The 20,035-nt window shown below is 38.8% G+C and overlaps 1 protein-coding gene across 28 annotated transcripts in view; it reads left to right on the top strand.

Annotated features, from left to right (window-relative positions):
* LOC113820661 (sex-lethal homolog) overlaps nucleotides 1-4,436 on the top strand; it is a 122,185-nt gene extending 117,749 nt beyond the window's left edge. For 14 of the 28 annotated variants that reach the window (XR_011398312.1, XR_011398310.1, XM_070117836.1 and 11 more), the window contains one exon: nucleotides 2,802-4,436. Coding sequence is in view for 24 of the 28 variants with exons in the window: in XM_070117836.1 (XP_069973937.1) it covers nucleotides 2,802-3,044 (243 nt within the window). In the remaining 4 variants the exon portion in view is untranslated. Of the gene's footprint in view, nucleotides 1-2,798 lie in introns of all 28 variants that reach the window. The other 14 variants (XR_011398311.1, XR_011398309.1, XM_070117833.1 and 11 more) reach the window with 1 other exon arrangement.
* Nucleotides 4,437-20,035: the final 15,599 nt, after the last annotated feature.

Genomic DNA, 20,035 nt, shown 5'->3' with positions numbered 1-20,035 from the left:
TTATTTTATGTTTCTTATTTGATTCTGCTAATTGTATTTCCTCGTCATCAAATCCTAGACGTGTGTGAAAATTGTCTAATTTAATTTTTGTTTGTTTCCATGTAGACCTTTTAACTTTTTTTTTTTTTTTTTTTTAATGGTTGTTTTCCTGGGAGGAATTCTTTCACACAATTTTAATTTTTGATTGCTTTCACCATACTTGTTTAGCTTGTGTGCGCACTTAGGCAAAGACCACCTCTTGCTGTCGTATATCCTTCCTCATTCTTTGTTGAATTTGCAACATTTTTTTTTTTTTTTTTTTTGTTTCTTTTCTTTTGGTGTTTTCCCTCATAATGATGATGATAATGATGACAATGACGACTTTGCTAATGAGAGCTTACCTTGGGGGAATGTGTGTTTTTCCTCCCCTGTCACGCAGGTTTGTAAGTGTGTATCAGACATGTGGCTAACATGTTCTCTCTTTCTCTTTCTCTCCCCCCTCCCCCTTCCTTTTCCCTTCCCCCTTCCTCTTCACCTTCTTCTTCCCCTCCCTCTCCCTCTCCCTCTTCCTCTTCCTCCCCCTCCCTCTTCCCTCCCCCTCCTCCTCCCTCTTCCTCTTCCCCTCCCCTCCCCTCTTCCCCTCCCCCTCCCTCTTCCCCTCCCCCTCCCTCTTCCCCTCCCTCTTCCCTCCCCCTCCCTCTTCCCCTCCCTCTTCCCCTCCCTCTTCCCCTCCCTCCCTATTTCCCTCTTCCCCTCCCTCTCCCTCTTCCCCTCCCCTCTCCCTCTCCCTCTTCCCTCCCCCTCCCTCTCCCTCTCCCTCTTCCCCTCCCCCTCCCTCTTCCCCTCCCCCTCCCTCTCCCTCTTCCCCTCCCCCTCCCTCTCCCTCTTCCCCTCCCCCCTCTCCCCCTCCCTCCTCTCCCCTCTTCCTCCCCTCCCCCTCTCTCTCCCTCTTCCCTCTCCCTCTTCCCCTCCCCCTCCCTCTTCCCCTCCCTCTCCTTCTCCCTCTTCCCCTCTCTCTCCCTCTCCCTTCCCTTCCCCCCTCCCTCTCCCCCTCCCTCTCCTCCTTCCTCTTCCCTCCCCTTCCTCTTCCTGTCCTTCTTTCCTCTTCCCTTCCCCCTTCCTCTTCCTCTCCTTCTTCCTCCTCCTCCTTCTTCCTCTTCCCCCTCCCTTCCTCTTCCTCTCCTTCTTCCTCTTCCCTCCCCCCTTCCTCTTCCTCTTCCTCTTCCTCTTCCTCTTCCTCTTCCTCTCCATCATCCTCTTCCCCTCCCCCTCCTCTTCCTCTCCTTCTTCCACTTCCTCTTTTCCTCTTCCCCTCCCCTTTCCCTCCCCTCATCTTTCCCTCCCCTCTCTCCTTCCCTCTTTCCCTCCCCCTCTCCCTTTCCCTCTTTCCCTCCCCCTTTCCCTCCCCCTTTCCCTCCCCCTTTCCCTCCCCCTCTCCCCCTCCCCCTCTCCCTCTCCCTCTCCCTCTCCCTCTCCCTTTCTCCCTCTTTCCCTCTCTCACCTCTCACCCTCTCTCCCTCTTTCCCTCTCTCCCTCTCTCCCTCTCTCCTCTCTCCTCTCCCTCTCTCCCTCTCTCCCTCTCTCCCTCTCTCCCTCTCTCCCTCTCCCTCTCCCTCTCCCTCTCCCCTCTCCCTCTCCCTCTCCCTCTCCCTCTCCCTCTCTCTCTCTCTCTCTCTCTCTCTCTCTCTCTCTCTCTCTCTCTCTCTCTCTCTCTCTCTCTCTCTCTCTCTCTCTCTCTCTCTCTCTATATATATATATATATATATATATATATATATATATATATATATATATATATATTTAATTAATATATTTGGCCACCATCTGTTACACCTTATCTGGGAGCACACTAGGCATTATGAACCTTCTCAGTAAATGCTGGCAGAGAAGATATACAATACAATGTGTTTTGATCTGATTGGAAAACAAACAAAAACTTGTTGGATAGCCATTGCAAGAAAAGTTAATTAAAAGGTTCATAAGGTGTTGGTTTCGCATTCAGCCTGCTTGTGTGTGCACTGCTGGATAGCACTTTTGAATGCGATAGTTACACTGTGGCAGTTGGTTCTTGCTGTTATGATCACCCCTTTTGGTAGAGCTTCTCACTGCACTTTGTATCGCAAATTTATGTTTATTTGAAGCATGATCTTTACTCTTTTTTTTATTATTATTTTTCTTCCTTTTTTTTTTTTCTTTGTAATTTTCTCTCTCATATTCCTTTTTCTTTGATTGAATGTTCTAGGCAAATTCTTACAGTTAGCTGTATTTTCTGATGATTGCTTCATGTCATGTGTTACAAAGAATGAGTTGTTCAGAGGTTTAATGGACTTAGTCACGTTGAAGACACAAGTAAAGGGAGTCAACCTCAGATGCCAGTGTTCTGTTGTAATGATTTATTTCTTTTAAGATATCATATACGTGATCTATAGTTACGGAGGCTTGTCATGCATTTCTACCCACACTTAAGATTCTTTGTCTAATTAGCTGTTTTATAGTGATATATATTTGTATACTAAGCTCATGTTTTAATTTATTTTTCTTTGTTTTTGTATTTTCTGTTGTTTTTAGTTCATGAAAACAAAATAAACATTGTGATGAGAAAGAGAGCTGTCCATCACAGGTTTCCTTATTTATCCTCATTCTTTCACTCACTCTTTCCTCCTCATTGCTCTCTCCCTCTTTCACTTAAGACAATCAATCCCCTTTTGCCTCACATCTCATTCTTTCTCTGACTCCTTTTTCTATCCATCTGTCTCTCTCTCTCTCTCTCTTTCTCTCCTTCAACTGTTGCGTCCTAACAGAATTAACCTCCGTACCAGCAGGGTGGTAAGATAGCCCCGGACCGAACCGCCAACCGCTACAACCCGATCGGCAGCGGCGGCGGCTATGGCGGTGGGTACGGAGGTGGGTATGGCAGTGGCGGGAGTTCCTTGGGCTACTCCAATGATGCGGCTGGCCAATCCTCGTTCTACAGCTTCTCCACGCCTTCCTTCAGTGGGGGAAATTACACATCGTTCTCCGGCATGAGTAATAACTCTGGTGGCGGCGGCTATAGTAGGTACTGAAGCCCAGCCCCGTGTTAAACAACAGCAACAACAACAAAACGTGTTCTATGAGTGACAAGGAAAAAAAGAATGGCTTTCACGCGGGGAGCTCTTTCAATGAATAACAAAAAAAAGCAAAAAAATACAAAAAAATAAGTAAGGATTAAGTAACATGATGAAAGATTAAAACAAAACAAATAAGGAATTACACAAAGCAATTTCATGTTTTTTGTAGATGGAAATACTAAAATAAAAGAGGAAAAATACACAGAGCTATCAACCTATTACCATGGTTTTTAGAGAAAGTTTTCATCATCTTATTTTTGTTGTAAGAGTGTATTATGTATTCTATCAAGTCATTGTTGGTCATTTTTCCCACACGAGAAGTGGCATCGTGCATAAACCTTCTTAAGATGTTGCATCGATGGCTACAAACACTAGTTTAAAACTAAACAAAAAAAAGTTAAGATGATATTGTTTATACCATGAAATATTCAGGCTTTATTGTCATTTCCAGAAAAAATGTGCTATGCATTTTAAATGCTTAGATCTCTGGTGTAGTTGTCTTCAGACATTATTTTCTTTTATGTTTATTGCACTTTAAAAATTTTTGAGCTCTGTTTGTATTTTAGTAGAAACTGGAAGTCCATTATTATAATAAATAATTTTTTAAAGCATATGATTTTCCAAAATCCTAAAATGAGTTATCTTTTTTTTCTTTGAAGTAAAAAGCAATGCTGAATGTCACTCAATTGAGAGAATTTTTTGCTTTTGATTTTTCTAGTTTCATTTTCTTGTTTTATGTTTCTGTGTGACTAGTGACAGGAATTGATGCCACAGCCAGGACTCTGCCTTTGCACCGAAGGGCAGGTGGTTTTTTTCGTTTTGTTTTTATCTTTTCCGATGACTTCGTTTGATTTTTTTGTGAATATATTAACCAACGAAAATGTCGGACGAGTGTTCTTCATTAAGTATTTTATTCTACTGTGGATTTCCCTGCGGCAGACACGCACGCCCCTGTTGTTGTCACCGCAGTAGCTAGATGATGTCATTCATGATGGTTATTATGCTGTAGTATTATTCATATAACCTATAATTACATAATTGATGGTTTCATGTATCTTTTTCCATATATTGTGTTCTTTGATGCTTGAGAAATAAAAAAATAAAAAAAAATTGATTTTTTTGGTACAATAAGGTGTTCTCTAAGTTTTTTCATTAAAAGTGTTGGACTGATTATTTTCTTCATAATGTTATATTGGTCGGTAGCAACCATACCTGAACATATTGTAAGATTTTTTTTGTTCTCGATGAAAAAAAAACTCAACAAATGTTTTGTACAGTGCAACATTATTTTTGCTCACACTGTAATAAGTTACTTGACAGATATATTTAATAAAGTGAAACTATCAACTTTTGTATTTTTTATTTACCTCTGCACTTCAGTTTTTTTATTTTGGTTGGAATTTTGTCATGTGCCTTTTTGCTTTTATTTTTTGGCTTTTGAACAAAGTGAATTTTTCTTCATAATTAGTAGTTAAAAAACAGTTGCATTGGGCAGTTATGATAATCAATTTTATTATACTTAACACATTATTATTATCAATATTCTTATTGTGATTGGTTATGATTGTTACTATTGAGAGAGAAGTTCAGGTTGTTTGCGCTCTAAGTTTCTCTACCTGTGCAAGCTGCAGTGGAGAAATTACTGGTCAGCTTGTAGTAGCAAGAACAAGCGCTAGTTGTACAATCATATTATATTGATTTTTTTCACCCTTCATTTCCAAAGAAGTCCAAGATATTTGTACGCTTTTCTCGGAGATGATTTCTTGGACAAGGTCCTGTAGTTTTTAAAGCATTTTGCTCTTTTATATTGACAATACATGACCCATCAAGAAACCTTCTAGCAAGTTGTATTCCAATCTTTGTATTAAACCCAATTTTAGAAACCAGTTTGACTGAAAACTTTTTCATTTTAACCTTCTATACTCATTTTAGATCCATAACAAGACATGGATCAGAACTAGCAACAAACTAGAAATTTGTGTGTGTCTATGTGGATCTGAACAAGGCAGTGAACATTGGATTTGTATAGAATAGTTGTCAGTCATTGAAGTGAAAATGTTGAATAGTAAATCATATGTTAACATGCCAAGGAAAACATTGCCTACTTTTAAAACTCGTGTTCAGAATAAAACCATGATGTTCTCTCCTTGGGGTTATGTTTAATAGTAAAGTCAACCATTAAAAGACGAATCTAGATGGAGACGAGAAAACTAGATAAATACAGGAGAAGGATCCATTGTCAAATCCTCCATTTCTATGTTTATTAAGTCGCCCAGCTGCATGTGCAATACTTAAAAGAAATAACACACACGATAGGCTCTGGTTAGGTAAAAATAAACTACAACTTTCCTTAGGCTAATGTAATTATTTCATTTGTATTGACATTTTTATATAATTGAATATTATATTCTTGTGTGCAACAGAAACGAGTGTCAGGCACATCTGAGACTTGGTATAAAAATTTATGTAATTTTGTAGTACATTAGATTATTTAAACACCACAATGTATGCATTCTTCCCGATGCTCTTGCCTCTAGTCATTGTTTTAGGTGCATACTCTCCGTATGTATGCCTGCAGCTCATGATCTTATCAATGTCATCTGGGCCTTCTTCGCAAATCACAGGGTAAGTTTTTATTTATTTATTTATTTATTTTTATCATTATTATTATCTTTTAGATCTATGCAGGCATTTTGACTATTCCAATGTGTGTCATCTAGAAGTTGCAGTTTTTTGCCGCTCTTTTAACTCTTTATTTTGAGGCTAAAAGTGATTCCTGAGATACTTTCTGAACTCCCTCGCCGAGATTGAACAGTTTTGAGGGACATTTCCTTTCGTATTAGATTTAGATAAAGTGCAGCACATCTTTTTTTCTAGAGGGCCGAAAAAATAAATGCCTTCATACCGTGAATGAGGATTTTGACGTGTTTCGATGTCATCATCAGAAATATGCATTGCCGATGGGGATAGAGCCGAAGCACGTCAGATATATATTTCGTGTGCTTTTGAGTTATTCATTCCCATGCATACGTTCTTATACAAGTGCAGAACACCCACACACTATCAAACCACGTCCGCATAATTCATGTATCCTTTTTATGAGACCGAATTTTATTTTGAACCCCCTTTTTTTTTTACCAAAGTCTACCCATGAAGTTGCATTTTCTTTGACTTGTCTGCACTTGTGTTTCTTTGTTCCCCTTTCATAAGCATTTTCTGCAGATCCTCCATTCCATAGCATACACTTGGCGAATTGGTGAATGAATGATTGACTTGATAGACTCATGATTATTATTAGAAACACAAAAGATGTTACTCTGTCACATGGGCATCGCCGCTTGTGAAAAGAGAGAAAGTTGTAGTAGAGGAGGCGAAGGTGGTGGCGGAGGCGGAGGCGGTGGCGGAGGCGGTGGCAGAGGCGGTGGCGGAGGCGATGAAGGCGAAATGGACAACGACAAGTAGGTACTCCAGGTCTTGTTCTGTGCGGGTCACTATGGCGGCATCGTCTGCCAAAAGACAAGTTTCTGATGGCGGTCCTCTTGGCCTTGGCGATGCCCTCAACCCAGAGACATCGTGGAGACCTCCATCACAATCTTGTATTGAAGATTGATTTCCTATATCCTAAGATTATGTATCCTCCAATGACTCCTAATTGTCCAATTATAAGGATATATAAGAAATTGGCCAAGTAACTGGTTGATTTAATACAAATACATAATAACTACAAAATTAGTGATAGTTATATCAATTGCAACACTCATTATGAGGAGGATAATAAAAAAAGAATGATTAGGATATTACTACTAGAATTATTGATAATGATAATGATCATGTAAATGATAGCAATATAAATATTCTATAAAAAATAACTAACAACAGCAATAGCTATAACAATAAAAACAACAAAAATTATTATAAGAATATCGTGTTCCATGTCCTCAGTCAATATGAATATAACTGAATAAAATCTTGACCGGATACAATATCGAAATACTTATCTCAACTTATTTTTGAGCACGAAATGTGTTTGTACTTAAAGGCAATGAAAGAGGGAAAAAATCGCAAGATAAATTACGTAAGACGTATAACAATGAAAGAAGTGAGGAAGAAGTACGAGAGAAAGGGTTAAAAAAGAAAAAAAGGAGAGAATGGCGTGGAGTAAAAATCATTTTTTTTTAAGTTTCGTTTTTATTTTTCCATATTTCCATAGACAATTTCTTTTAATTCTTAAATTAAGAAAGAATAGCGACTGAAGTACGATTTGGCCCTTTGCTACGACTTTTAATAGACCGGGAGCCCGCAGGGATCAGCCAAGCTGGAAAGGTAACAAAATCAGTTGTGGCAAGCAATGGTGTGTATACTTGGACAGACAAAGAAATGGACGTCTGCCGGTCCCCTGCAGTACACAGGGGCAGGATAATATATGGAAAATTTGAGCTAGCTTCTCTCTTTTAAGTAACAAAGAAAAAAGTCAAAATGTAATAAACATGATAAAATGTATAAGAAATGGCCAATGACAGACATTTCTCGTGGTGGGGGTCCCAGCCAGATACCCCAAAAGTGTCATGCCCCTCAGCTGGGGTAGCTGAGGGGCATGGGGTAACAACATGAAAACGACTTCAGATTCATCAGTAAAGCCCACTTTACCAGAATTAAGCAGTGACAGACATTTTCAATGGTGGGGTATCCCAGCCAGACACTCCAAAAGTGCCATGACCATACACACACCAACACACACACGCACATACACACACATACACGCACACACACACATATACACACACATACATATATATATTGTAACAATCCCGCTTGCTGTACAGTGTAGTACAATGTAGGTTTATAGTACAAGTAAGATTAAGTCTTAAGATGTCTAGGAGAAGTAGCGGAATAATTACAAGTACTGGAAATAGTTAAACATTATAGCTTATGAATTAGTATGTTATTTAACTTACGTTAATAAAGTTATTTAATTCATGTGTTTCTGATTTATTATTAAATGTACTTTTGAATCACTAGTTAATTATGAAGTTATTGTTCAGTATGCTTTTGTTCAATCAGTATCTTTCAATTACTCGTTTCAGAATTATTCAGTTATTCCAGTATTGTTTCTTATTTCTATTTTATTTTAGTCCTCTTATTTAGTTATTCTTCATTATCCATACATGTCCATTATCTAGTTATAATGAATTGTAAAGTATATTTAGTATAGCGTATTTTCTCCATTAAGATTATATTCTCATTTAATGCTTCTCAGGATCCTTGGATTATCAGAATTATGTAGATTTATCTCAAATAGGTTTATTTAAATTGAACTATATTTCACACATGTTTAATTATTTAATTGATTATTTTATACACAACAAAACATTCAATATTTTATAAAGAGAACATACACCATGAATGATTAGTAGAATCACAAGCACAAGTTTTCCACAAACACCGGATAATCGCATAATTTATATCAACACCGATAACACTAGAACACCACCACTTATTTCGCTTATGTTCCACCTCATACCCTAACGCATGAATAACACACATATATACATCACCAGTATACTTAGAAGCAATGATAAGGTTCCAGATGTTCGAAACTAATTTTCAAAGTTAGTCCACCGCTTACACGTGTACCTGGGAGTGAAGTGAGCAATGGCCGCTCAGACGAGACTCCCGTTTTCTGTTTCACCCGGAGATGATACGGCTGAAGGGACAACGACCATCTCAGTAGTCGCTGATTGGAGTATTTGTTCTTCTCCAGGAAGGTCAGTGGATTGTGGTCAGCGAAGATTTGAATAGGATGAGCGCCACCATACAGATAACACTCGAACTTCTTGATTGCATTAATGATTCCGAGCAATTCCTTCTCGATGGTACTGATGCTTAGTTGATGCTTCGCAAGTTTGGTCGAGTGGTAAGCTACTGGATGTAGAACACCTTGGTCGTCATCTTGAAGGAGGACAGCACCGGTAGCGAGGTCACTGGCATCTGCGTGCAGGATGAAAGGCTTCTGGAAATCTGGAGCTGCCAACACGGGGTCGCTGGAAAGGAACTGCTTCAGCTGTTCGAAGGACCTCTGGCATTCTGGAGTCCAGCTGAAAGATACTTTCCGGCTGGTAAGACGCGTCAGCGGAGCAGCGACTTCTGCGAGATTTGGGCAGTGGCGTCGGAAAAACCATACCAAGGAAGATCCCACCATACCAAGGAAGATCCCACCATACCAAGGAAGATCCCACCATACCAAGGAAGCGCATAAGGGACTTCCGAGTGCTTGGAACTTGGTGGTTTAGAATGGCTTCGACGTTTGCCGTCTTGGGTCTAACTTTTCCATTTCCGACAATATGTCCCAAATACGTAACTGTGGCACTGCAGAAGGTACACCTGGCTAATCTTATGGTCAAATTGGCATCTTGTAGTTTCTGCAAAACACACGACAAGCTTTTCAAGTGCTGAGACCAAGTTTCTGAAAGAATCAAAATGTCATCTAAGTATACGTGAACACCTTCCAGTCCTCGTAGCGTAAAGTTCATAACTCGCTGAAATGTAGCAGGACTGTTTCTCATACCAAATGGCATAACTAAATATAAAGTCCAAATGGAGTGATGAATGCGGATGTAACTTGAGCTTTTTCAGTTAGCATTATTTGATAAAATCCCTTATGGAGATCAATTTTAGATAAGTATTTAGACTGACCAACTGTGTCAATGAGATCATCAACTCTAGGTAAAGGGTAAGAGTCAGTCGTCTATAGTCTGTACACATACGAAGTTGTCCACCTTCCTTTGGCACCAGTAGACATGAAGAGGCCCACGGTGATGAGCTTGGTACTGCTAAGCCATTCTGCAGTAGATAGTTCACTTCCTCTCTCATTCGCTGCTTTTTCTCAGGGTTAAGACGATAAGGTGCTTGTCGTCTAGGAAGCGTACCTGGTACTAGTTCAATATCATGCTTGATAACATTGCATTTACCTGGAGTGTCAGAGAATACTGGTAAATTATTTTGAAAAAGATTAGAAATTCCCTGCATCTCGTCTGAACCGAGATGATTTAAGAATGAGGATAGGTTACTAAGAATATCAGAATTACAAGCATTGATCCAAGGATTAATATCAAGTGGATCTTCAACCATATTGATAGCATTACAAGGTAGTCTCTGCGGCAAGTCATCTGTAGTATCAGGAGAATTAGGCATATAGAGCTTTAATCTATTTATATGAATTGATTGAGTCATCTTTCTACGGTCTGGAGTTTTAATAATATAGTTCGTGTCATTAAGTTTCTTTTCAATAGCATAAGGCCCTTGATATTTAGCTGCCAGTGGAGAACCAGGAATGGGAATGTAAGCCAGAACTTTATCACCGACTTTGAAATTTATTTGCTGGGCACATTTATCATATTTAAGCTTCATTTTAACTTGACCTTTAATTAAATTATCTTTTGCAATTTGTCTAACTTGTGCTAATGTCTTTTGAAGATTCTTAAGGTATACTGAAACTGTAGTTGTATGATCAGACGAATCATTTAGCAATTTCTCTTTAACCAACTTCAAAGGTCCCCTTACTTTCCTACCAAACAGAAGTTCAAAAGGTGAAAAACCTAAGGTCTCTTGAGGAGCTTCTCTAATGGCAAACAACATGTATGGCAAACCTTCATCCCAGCATTTCTGATTCTCCAGACAGAACTTTCGGAGCATGGATTTTAGAGTTTGGTGCCGACGCTCCAGGGCTCCTTGTGACTCGGGATGATATGCTGTGGAAAGGGTCTGCTTAATACCCAGTTCTTGGAGTACTTTAGAGAAGAGCTCACTCGTGAAGTTGCTACCTCTGTCAGACTGTACTTCCTGTGGAATACCAAAAGTTGTGAACATATGTACAAGATTTTTACGAATACTCTTAGCAGAAATATTCTTAAGTGGCAATGCCTCTGGATACCTCGTAGTGGGACACATTACAGTCAATATATATTGATTTCCTTTTGTGGTCTTTGGTAGAGGCCCCACACAATCAATTATGATTTTTTGAAAAGGTTCACATGGGACTTGAATGGGTTGGAGAGGATAAGGAGGAATAAGTTGATTAGGCTTCCCTACTACTTGACATACATGACATGAATTGATGTGCTTTGTCACATCTTGTTTAAGTCCAGGCCAAAAGAAATCATTCAAGATTTTCTGACAAGTTTTCCTGATCCCTAGATGACCACCAAAACCTTCATGAGCGATCTCCATTACACTCTTTCTAACAGACTGCGGCAAGACAATCTGATGCTTCTCAGACCATGAATCATTTACAGACAGATTAGGAGGACGATAGAATCTCATCGGTACATCATTTTTGTAGTAAAAACTAGGAAATTTAACAACTGCATCATCACAAGCTTCATTATGACATTTTATAAGAGATTCATCATTTTTCTGAGCTTCAATAAGCTTTTCTGGCGTCATTAAGTTTGAAATTAAGTTCAGTTATTTTCTTTGTTATAGGCTGATTATCATGATTTACTTGATTAGGTTTGAAAGAAGCTAAAGATTCATTCCCATTATTCTTAGCTTTAGATCTTGTTACGGCGCAACAAGGGAAAAGATATGGCTGTTCCATTTCAAGTTCAGTTGTATTATTATACTGCAAAGGGGTGTCAGTTACTCTTAATATTGGTATTACTAAGTCTCCAGCTAAGTCATTACCCATGAGGAAACTTGCATTAGGAATCGGTATTTTATCTACAACACCAACCGTTACTGGTCCTTTTACCATACCACAATCCAAGTAGATCTCAGCAAGATGTTTAGGAGCAGATCCCTCTATATACTCAAGCCAAACTTTCTCACCTGTTAAGCAGCTTTCAATGTCTGGCAGAGCACTTTTCAGTATGAGTGATTGTGCACATGCTGTATCTCTAACAATATCAATTGGATATTTAATAGATCCTGACTTGCTGAACACGTGACCCTTTGATCGGAATGCCTTGAATGGATCTTCCTGAAATGGTTTATTAGGAAAGTTAGTAGCAGCCACAGGTTTTGTAAGATTAAAATCTTTTGCTTCTTTTGCTACCTTACATTTTGGATGCGGGCAGTGTTTAATTACATGACCCTCCTTTTTGCAAAATTTACAGTATAGAGTAGATATTTGGGTATTAGGCTGATACTGTCCACTGTTTGTATTCTCCATATTATATTTAAATCTTACAGATGACTTTACAATATTTGCTTTTCTTTTCTCCCCTGGTATACTACGATGGACTAAAGAAAATACATCTGCTACCCTGGCTGCTTCGTGGAGGTCATTTTCCTCCTTGTCTATGAGGTGAATCACAACTGAATATGGAACCTTTCTTTTGAATTCCTCGAAAACTATGAGGTTGCAGAGTTGTTCAAAAGTGAGTGACTGAAGCAGACTTTATCCACCGTTTAAAAGCTCTAAGCTTCTCCGGGGAAAATTCAGCATATGTTTGACTGGAAAATTTGTTCATGTTCCTGAAAGCCTGCCGATATCCTTCAGCGGTTATGGAATATGCAGCTAGAATAGCTCATTTTACTTCCTCATAATCAGTATTATCATTAAGATTCTCACACACTTTCAGAGCTTTAACGGTCAGTTAGACGCTTTATTAACCAAACCCAGTGTTCCTCAGGCCACTTGAAATGTTTGGCTATGGTCTCAGACTCTCTAAAGAAACCCTCAGGATTATCTTCTGCAAATGCGGGAGTTAGCTTTACGCATTTACTTATCTCAAAACTAAAATCCCCTTGATTTTTCATTTTCATTTCCATCATTTGAAGCTCATGTCGTCTTTGATTTTCCTCGCGTTCCAACTGTCTTTCTTCTCTTTCCCTTTCAAACTGTCTTTCTCTCTCGCGCTCTTCTTCTCTAGCTTTGCATAATCTTTCTTCACTTAAAATCTTAGCCTGTGTTATTTGAAATCTTAATTTCTCAACTTCTAGCAACTGTGAAGGATTATTGGTATCAAGGTCATTATTTTCATGAGGAAAAGACTGAGGATCAGGCAACTCATGTAAATATTCAGTTATGAGATCTTTAAGTTGACTTTTAGTGGCATCTTTATGGTAATTAATTCCCCAGCCATGTATATGAAATCATCTCTACAAGGATTTTCTGAATTAAGGATATCCACTGAAGGATTGGCTATGAAATCATGAACATCGAAAACCATTTTTACATCAAAAGGTTCCAGATTAATATTGATTATTGCTTTACAGATTATAAGTTTCCATAGAGGTGGCGAGTTAAGATAGAATTAGTAATTACTGATTACTGCAGTATTTTAAAGAACTCAAACACATCTAATTATGCGGCTATATTGGCAAAGTCACCATCTGCCTTCTAGCTCCTACATAAACTGAATGGAAAGAATTTGTTTAGATCGTCTCCCAGATTATCGAACTCAAACAAAATTGCTTAAAGATGAATTTGAATTATAAAGTGACTATATTAATGAAGTAGTACAGGACTTCAAATTGCAGTGTGCCAGTGAAGCTAAAAGACGGTCAAGATATATTCCCACCTAATATAATCTTAAACCTTAGCTATATCGGAGAAACTCGTTCATAGACGGTCACACTTACAACCGAGTGTAGTTTACCATGCATAGTAAACTAATACTAGAATTAAGGCGAGCTCTGTCGGCTCCAAAGGAATCTCAGATCGGCTAAAGTGGGAGATGCTTACTCAAATTCAGAGAAGCTGAATTGTACACGATCACGAATGAACCAATATTGAATATAAATTATTTGTTGATTGTGCAACAATTTAACAATGGCCAGTTGTAAAATGCTCACTGGTTACGAGAAATAGCAAAATACTACAACCACTCTTAGGTAAACCTCAACAAATTGTCATTGCAAGTAACACGAGAAATTTAGCAAAATTAATCATAGGAAATACGTCATGGTGTTCAGATATGGTAGTAAAATATAAAAATCCCGGTCAGGCCCTCATTTGGGTAATTTTCTATATTACGTCCGCATAACCGATATCGACGACGATCTCACTCTATACAATGCAAATATGTAGGTTTTATTGCGCGGAAACCCCCCGTTAGCGACAAACTTGGTCCCGATAGAGGGGGCGACGATGTCGGAGCGGCGGACGTAATATAAAATTACCCTAATAATATAACCTCAGTGAAAATAACCATGGTTACTCAAATGACTTTCCATTGCGGGGGGCAGCGCCCCCTGCGAATCCCCCTGGGGGGACTGCCGCCCCCCAATCCCCGCCAAGGAAACAACCTCCACCACGTATTCACGGCAGGATAGAGCGCACACGAACTATATGCGGAGCCGCTAACCTACAATAACCTAGGATTTTTAAGTTACTAACCTGATTGATTAATGCCGCTAATTAGTAGGGAGGGTGCTCCTTTGCCGCAGAATGTTTAGGAGGAAGGATGCGTCCGGCAGGTCTTTACTTTTTCAGGTCTAGGCGTGCTGACTGCCCGCACCTGCCGCAGGCTTTCTCCCGACGGAGGAGGCCGTGGCGGAAGCACATCTCTACCATTTTTTCCTGGCTTGTGGCAATTTCGCGCAGAAAATCCGTCTCCGAATACGAACACCCTCCACACTCGGCCATCGCGGTGGCTATGACTGACTTCTGAACGCGACGGTTATTTCGGTTAGGAATACGAATGTCGTTATTCCAGAGGAAGGGAAACTCGACCTTGAGGCCATCGGTGTAACATCGAAAGAGGCGCAAAACCCGCCGACGAGGGCGGGCCACCCTGTTCATCCTGAATATACTACAATCGTCTCTATATACAATGCTGACTATAATAAGGTTAATATGTTGATTCAGTGGGAATCTTACGAGGTAATTGTATTACGCCCGCCGCTCCGACGTCGACGATGATTGTGTAACGCTCTAGCCTGCCGGGAATACGTGGTGGAGGTTTTGTTTCCTTGGCGGGGGATGGGGGACGGCAGCCCCCCAGGGGGGGTCGCCCCCTGCAATGGAAAGTTATGTGAATAACCATGGTTATTTTCACTGTGCGTTATATCATTAGTGTTATTAAATCCCGCATTTTCCCTGGAACCTTTCATGCCCTCCCCTGCTATCGGGGCCAAGTTTGTCGCTAACGGGGGGGTTTCCGCGCAATAAAAACTATATATTTGCAATGTGGAGAGTGAGAGGAATCCAACGATATCAAAATCGTCGATATCGGTTGTGCGGACGTAATATAGAAAATTACCCCCATTTGTAACAATCCCGCTTGCTGTACAATTTTCCATATAAACACCGGATAATCAATAATCGCATAATTCATATTAACACCGATAACACTAGAACACGACCACTTATTTCGCTTATGTTCCACCTCATACCCTAACGCATGAATAACACAGATATATACATCACCAGTATACTTAGAAGCAACGATAAGGTTCCAGATGTTCGAAACTAATTTTCAAAGTTAGACCACCGCTTACACGTGTTCCTGGGAGTGAAGTGAGCAATGGCCGCTCAGACGAGACTCCCGTTTTCTGTCCACGTCGCCCCCCCCCCCCCAGGTAGACTGCTGCGCCCTCCGCTTCGGAACCTCGGATTCGCGAATCCTCATGCTTGACGCACAATTCGCACAATAGTCTTCGAATGCATTCTTGTAACCATTTTATTACACATAGGCCGTGGATTTGGCGAGATTGTAATGATATATATATATATATATATATATATATATATATATATATATATATATATTTATAGTTGGATAGATATGAATATATACATACACAGTGTGTATAGATATATACCGTGTGTACATATATATATATATATATATATATATATATATATATATATATATATATATATATATATATATATATATATATATATATATATATATATAAGCACACACACACACACACACACACACACACACACACACACACACAGAGTGTGTGCGTGTGTAGAAATGTATTTAGCAAATCTCCATTTCCCTGCTATCTCAGTCAAATCTTTCCTTCGTTCTCTGCCTATCTGCCCATCTCTCTCTCTCTCTCTCTCTCTCTCTCTCTCTCTCTCTTTCTCTTACAGTAATAACTTTTGTATCATCATTCCATTTATTGATTTTATCTGAATCTAATGTAGACTATTTTGTATTTTATGAAAAATATTGCAGCCAAATGTGTAATCTAACAGTTAACCTTAATTGTATGTAAGAAGACATGTTTTTACGTTTATTTATTTTTTCCCCACATTTCCAACGATTTCATATTTAGTCTTGTTTTTTTTAAATCTTAAAATAAGAGAGAGAGAGAGAGAGAGAGAGAGAGAGAGAGAGAGAGAGAGAGAGAGCAATTGATCTGGTGGTTATTTTCTTCGTCTTTGGTACGACCTTTAACTTCCTTTTAAACACTAAGGGATTAGTTTATATTCACACAAACAATATGATTCTACTAAAATATTAAGTATATGTCATTAACAAAGCATTCTCTTTATGTTGACTTCTATTGACTGCCTAATATTAATTATTTCATCATTTTATCCTACATGCTAATCTTTATATCGACATCCCATGGTTGTTTATAGAAATATCAGTCATTTACAATTTGTTTTAATAGGTAGTTAAATGCCAGGAAAAAATAACAGAACCATTACGACAATTTATGAGATGCCAAGGATCTTATATCCTAGGATTAAATATCATCCAATGACTCCTAATTCTCTAACGATATGGATATATAAGGAATTAGCCAAGTAACATGTTGATTTAATACAAATACATGATAACTACAAAATTGATGATAATTATATCAATACCAACACTCATTATGATGATGGTGATAAATAAAAAATGATGAATAAGATATTACTACTAGAAACATTGATGATAATAATGATCATGTAAATGCTAGCAATAGAAATTAACAACAAGAATAACAATTACTATAAAAATAAAAACAAATGTGAATAGTAAGAAAATACTGTTCCATGTCCTCAGTTCATACGAATATAAATCAGTAATATAATAAAATATATGGTTACCGAGATTTTGGTATCACAATTACTTTTGGGCACAAAAAGTGCTTGTATTCAAAGGCAATGGAAGGTAAATAGAAAGTCTCAAAATGAATACGAAGTGCGTGTAACAAAGAAGGAAATGAGGGAAGAAACAGAAATCCAAAAAAGTAAGAAAGGGTTATAAAAAAAGAGAGAAGGGCGTGGATTAAAAATCAAGCGTTGCTAACGAAAGCCAGAAAGGACGCAAGCGATAAGGGCGATCCTTCTATCACGCAGTATGCTAATATCAACCTAACGAACGTCCAGCACACTGACTTGGTACTTCATCAACCTACAAATGAAAAACTGAAGACGATTTCCCCCTTAGACCTTCCCGTCAGGGTTAAGACAAGAAAAAATAGTAAGAGGAAAAGAAATAAAAGAAACGGAAAGCATAGGGAAAGATACGATCAAAATCAAGTGGACATTTCTTTTAAACTCCGTAAATCTTACTTGGGGTAAAACATCTGCTTCAATATATATAGACCACTACTAAAACAACAATGAAAACAACACTCCTTATGATTGTGGTTTTAAATGAAAATGATTATGCAATTACTATATCGATAATGGCAACGAAATTAGCAATCAGAATACCGTGTCACATATGTATTTTATCCTATATAAATTATTTCGAGATTGAAACAAAAACTAAATAGTGTAATAATAATGAGCTGCTCTGATGTTATTTGTTGCATTATAAATAACATTGATCTTTTTCTTGAGTATGACTAATAGTGAGTTAAATTATCAAGTCATCAGTAGAATGGAATATTAAGCATATTAGAAAGAGGATTGTCATCTGTGTTTACTCAATAGTTAGTCTATTTTTTCTGCACATTCGTTTGCAATATGTGATTAAAACATTGTTTGCAATAAGTGATTAAAACATTATATTCTTTATAACTTGATTAGTGAGGCTGGACCTGAACGCCTGTAATGGCTGACTATATAGATCTGAACTGCTTATCCACTACCATGACATCCACGGACATCCTAACAAGAAGTGAAAGAATACAGAGGCTGGAGACAAAGGGAAAGGGGAGGAGGGAAGAAGGGAAGACATGAAAGGGAGAATAAAAACGAAAAGGGCGAGAAGGGGAGGCAGTGGAAAGGAAGAAGGGAGAGATAGGGGAAAGAAGTTAGGTGGCAAACTGTGTACATTGCAGCTCAGTCGCTTCCTTGGTGGTCAGGAATGCGGGATAGTAAATTTCTGAGCTGCTTGGATATGGGGAAAAATATGTTTACATCAATTTTATTGTTATTATTTTCTTTTCACGAAAAATATCAAAGCCAACATACCAGACTCGGTTTCTCTCAATGCTTCAATTATTACGTAAATGCAGATGGAAGGACGATCTTATTTCGACGACCTGCATCTATTCTATAATGGGGAAGATACACTTGGCGAATTGGTGAATGATTGACTGTGACTTGATAGACTCATGATAATTATTGGAAACACAAAAGATGTTACTCGGTCACATGGGCATCGCCGCTTGTGACAAGAGAGAAAGTTGTAGTAGAGGAGGCGGTGGCGGTGGCGGTGGCGGTGGCGGAGGCGGTGGCGGAGGCGGCGGTGGAGGCGGTGGCGGTGGCGAAGGCGGTGGCGATGAAGGCGAAATGGACAATGACAGGTAGGTACTCCAGGTCTTGTTCTGTGCGGGTCACTATGGCGGCATCGTCTGCCAAAAGACAAGTTTCTGATGGCGGTCCTCTTGGCCTTGGCGATGCCCTCAACCCAGAGACATCGTGGAGACCTCCATCACAATCTTGTATTGAAGATTGATTTCCTATATCCTAGGATTATGTATCCTCCAATGACTCCTAATTGTCCAATGATCAGGATATATAAGGAATTGGCCAAGTAACTGGTTGATTTAATACAAATACATAACTACAAAATTAGTGATATTTATATCAACTGCAACACTAATTATGAGGATGATAATAAAAGAAGAGATTGATTAGGATATTACTGATAATGATAATGATCACGTAAATGATAGCAATATAAATATTCTATAAAAAATAACAATAACAGCAATAACTATAACAATAAAAACAAAAAAGAAATTTATAAGAATATCCTGTTCCATGTCCTCAGTCAATATGAATATAAGTGATTAAAATCTTGACCGGATACAATATCGAAATACTTATCTCAACTTATTTTTGAGCACGAAATGTGTTTGTACTTAAAGGCAATGAAAGAGGAAAAAAAATTGCAAGATAAATTACGTAAGACGTATAACAATGAAAGAAGTGAGGAAGAAGTACGAAAGAAAGGGTTAAAAAAGAAAAGAATGGCGTGGAGTAAAAATCATTTTTTTTTAAGTTTCGTTTTTATTTTTCCATATTTCCATAGACATTTTTTTTTTAATTCTTAGAATAAGAAAGAATAGCGACTGAAGTACGATTTGGCCCTTTGCTACCACCCTTAATAGACCGGGAGCCCGCAGGGATCAGCCAAGCTGGAAAGGTAACAAAATCAATTGTGGCAAGCAATGGTGTGTATACTTGGACAGACAAAGAAATGGACGTCTGCCGGTCCCCTGCAGTACACAGGGGCAGGATAATATATTGAAAATTTGAGCTTGCTTCTCTCTTGTAAGCAACAAAGAAAAACAAGTCAAAATGTAATATGCATGATAAAATGTATAAGAAATGGCCAATGACAGACATTTCTCGTGGTGGGGGTCCCAGCCAGATACCCCAAAAGTGTCATGCCCCTCAGCTGGGGTAGCTGAGGGGCATGGGGTAACATGAAAACGACTTCAGATTCATCAGTAAAGCCCACTTTACCAGAATTAAGCAGTGACAGACATTTTCAATGGTGGGGTATCCCAGCCAGACACTCCAAAAGTGCCATGACCATACATACACACACACACACACCAACACACACACACACACACACACACAC

Source organism: Penaeus vannamei, chromosome 41 (assembly GCF_042767895.1).
Source record: "Penaeus vannamei isolate JL-2024 chromosome 41, ASM4276789v1, whole genome shotgun sequence".
Taxonomy (NCBI): domain Eukaryota; kingdom Metazoa; phylum Arthropoda; class Malacostraca; order Decapoda; family Penaeidae; genus Penaeus; species Penaeus vannamei.
Note: the sequence above shows the minus strand (reverse complement) of the source record. Positions and strands in the feature narration are given on the sequence as shown.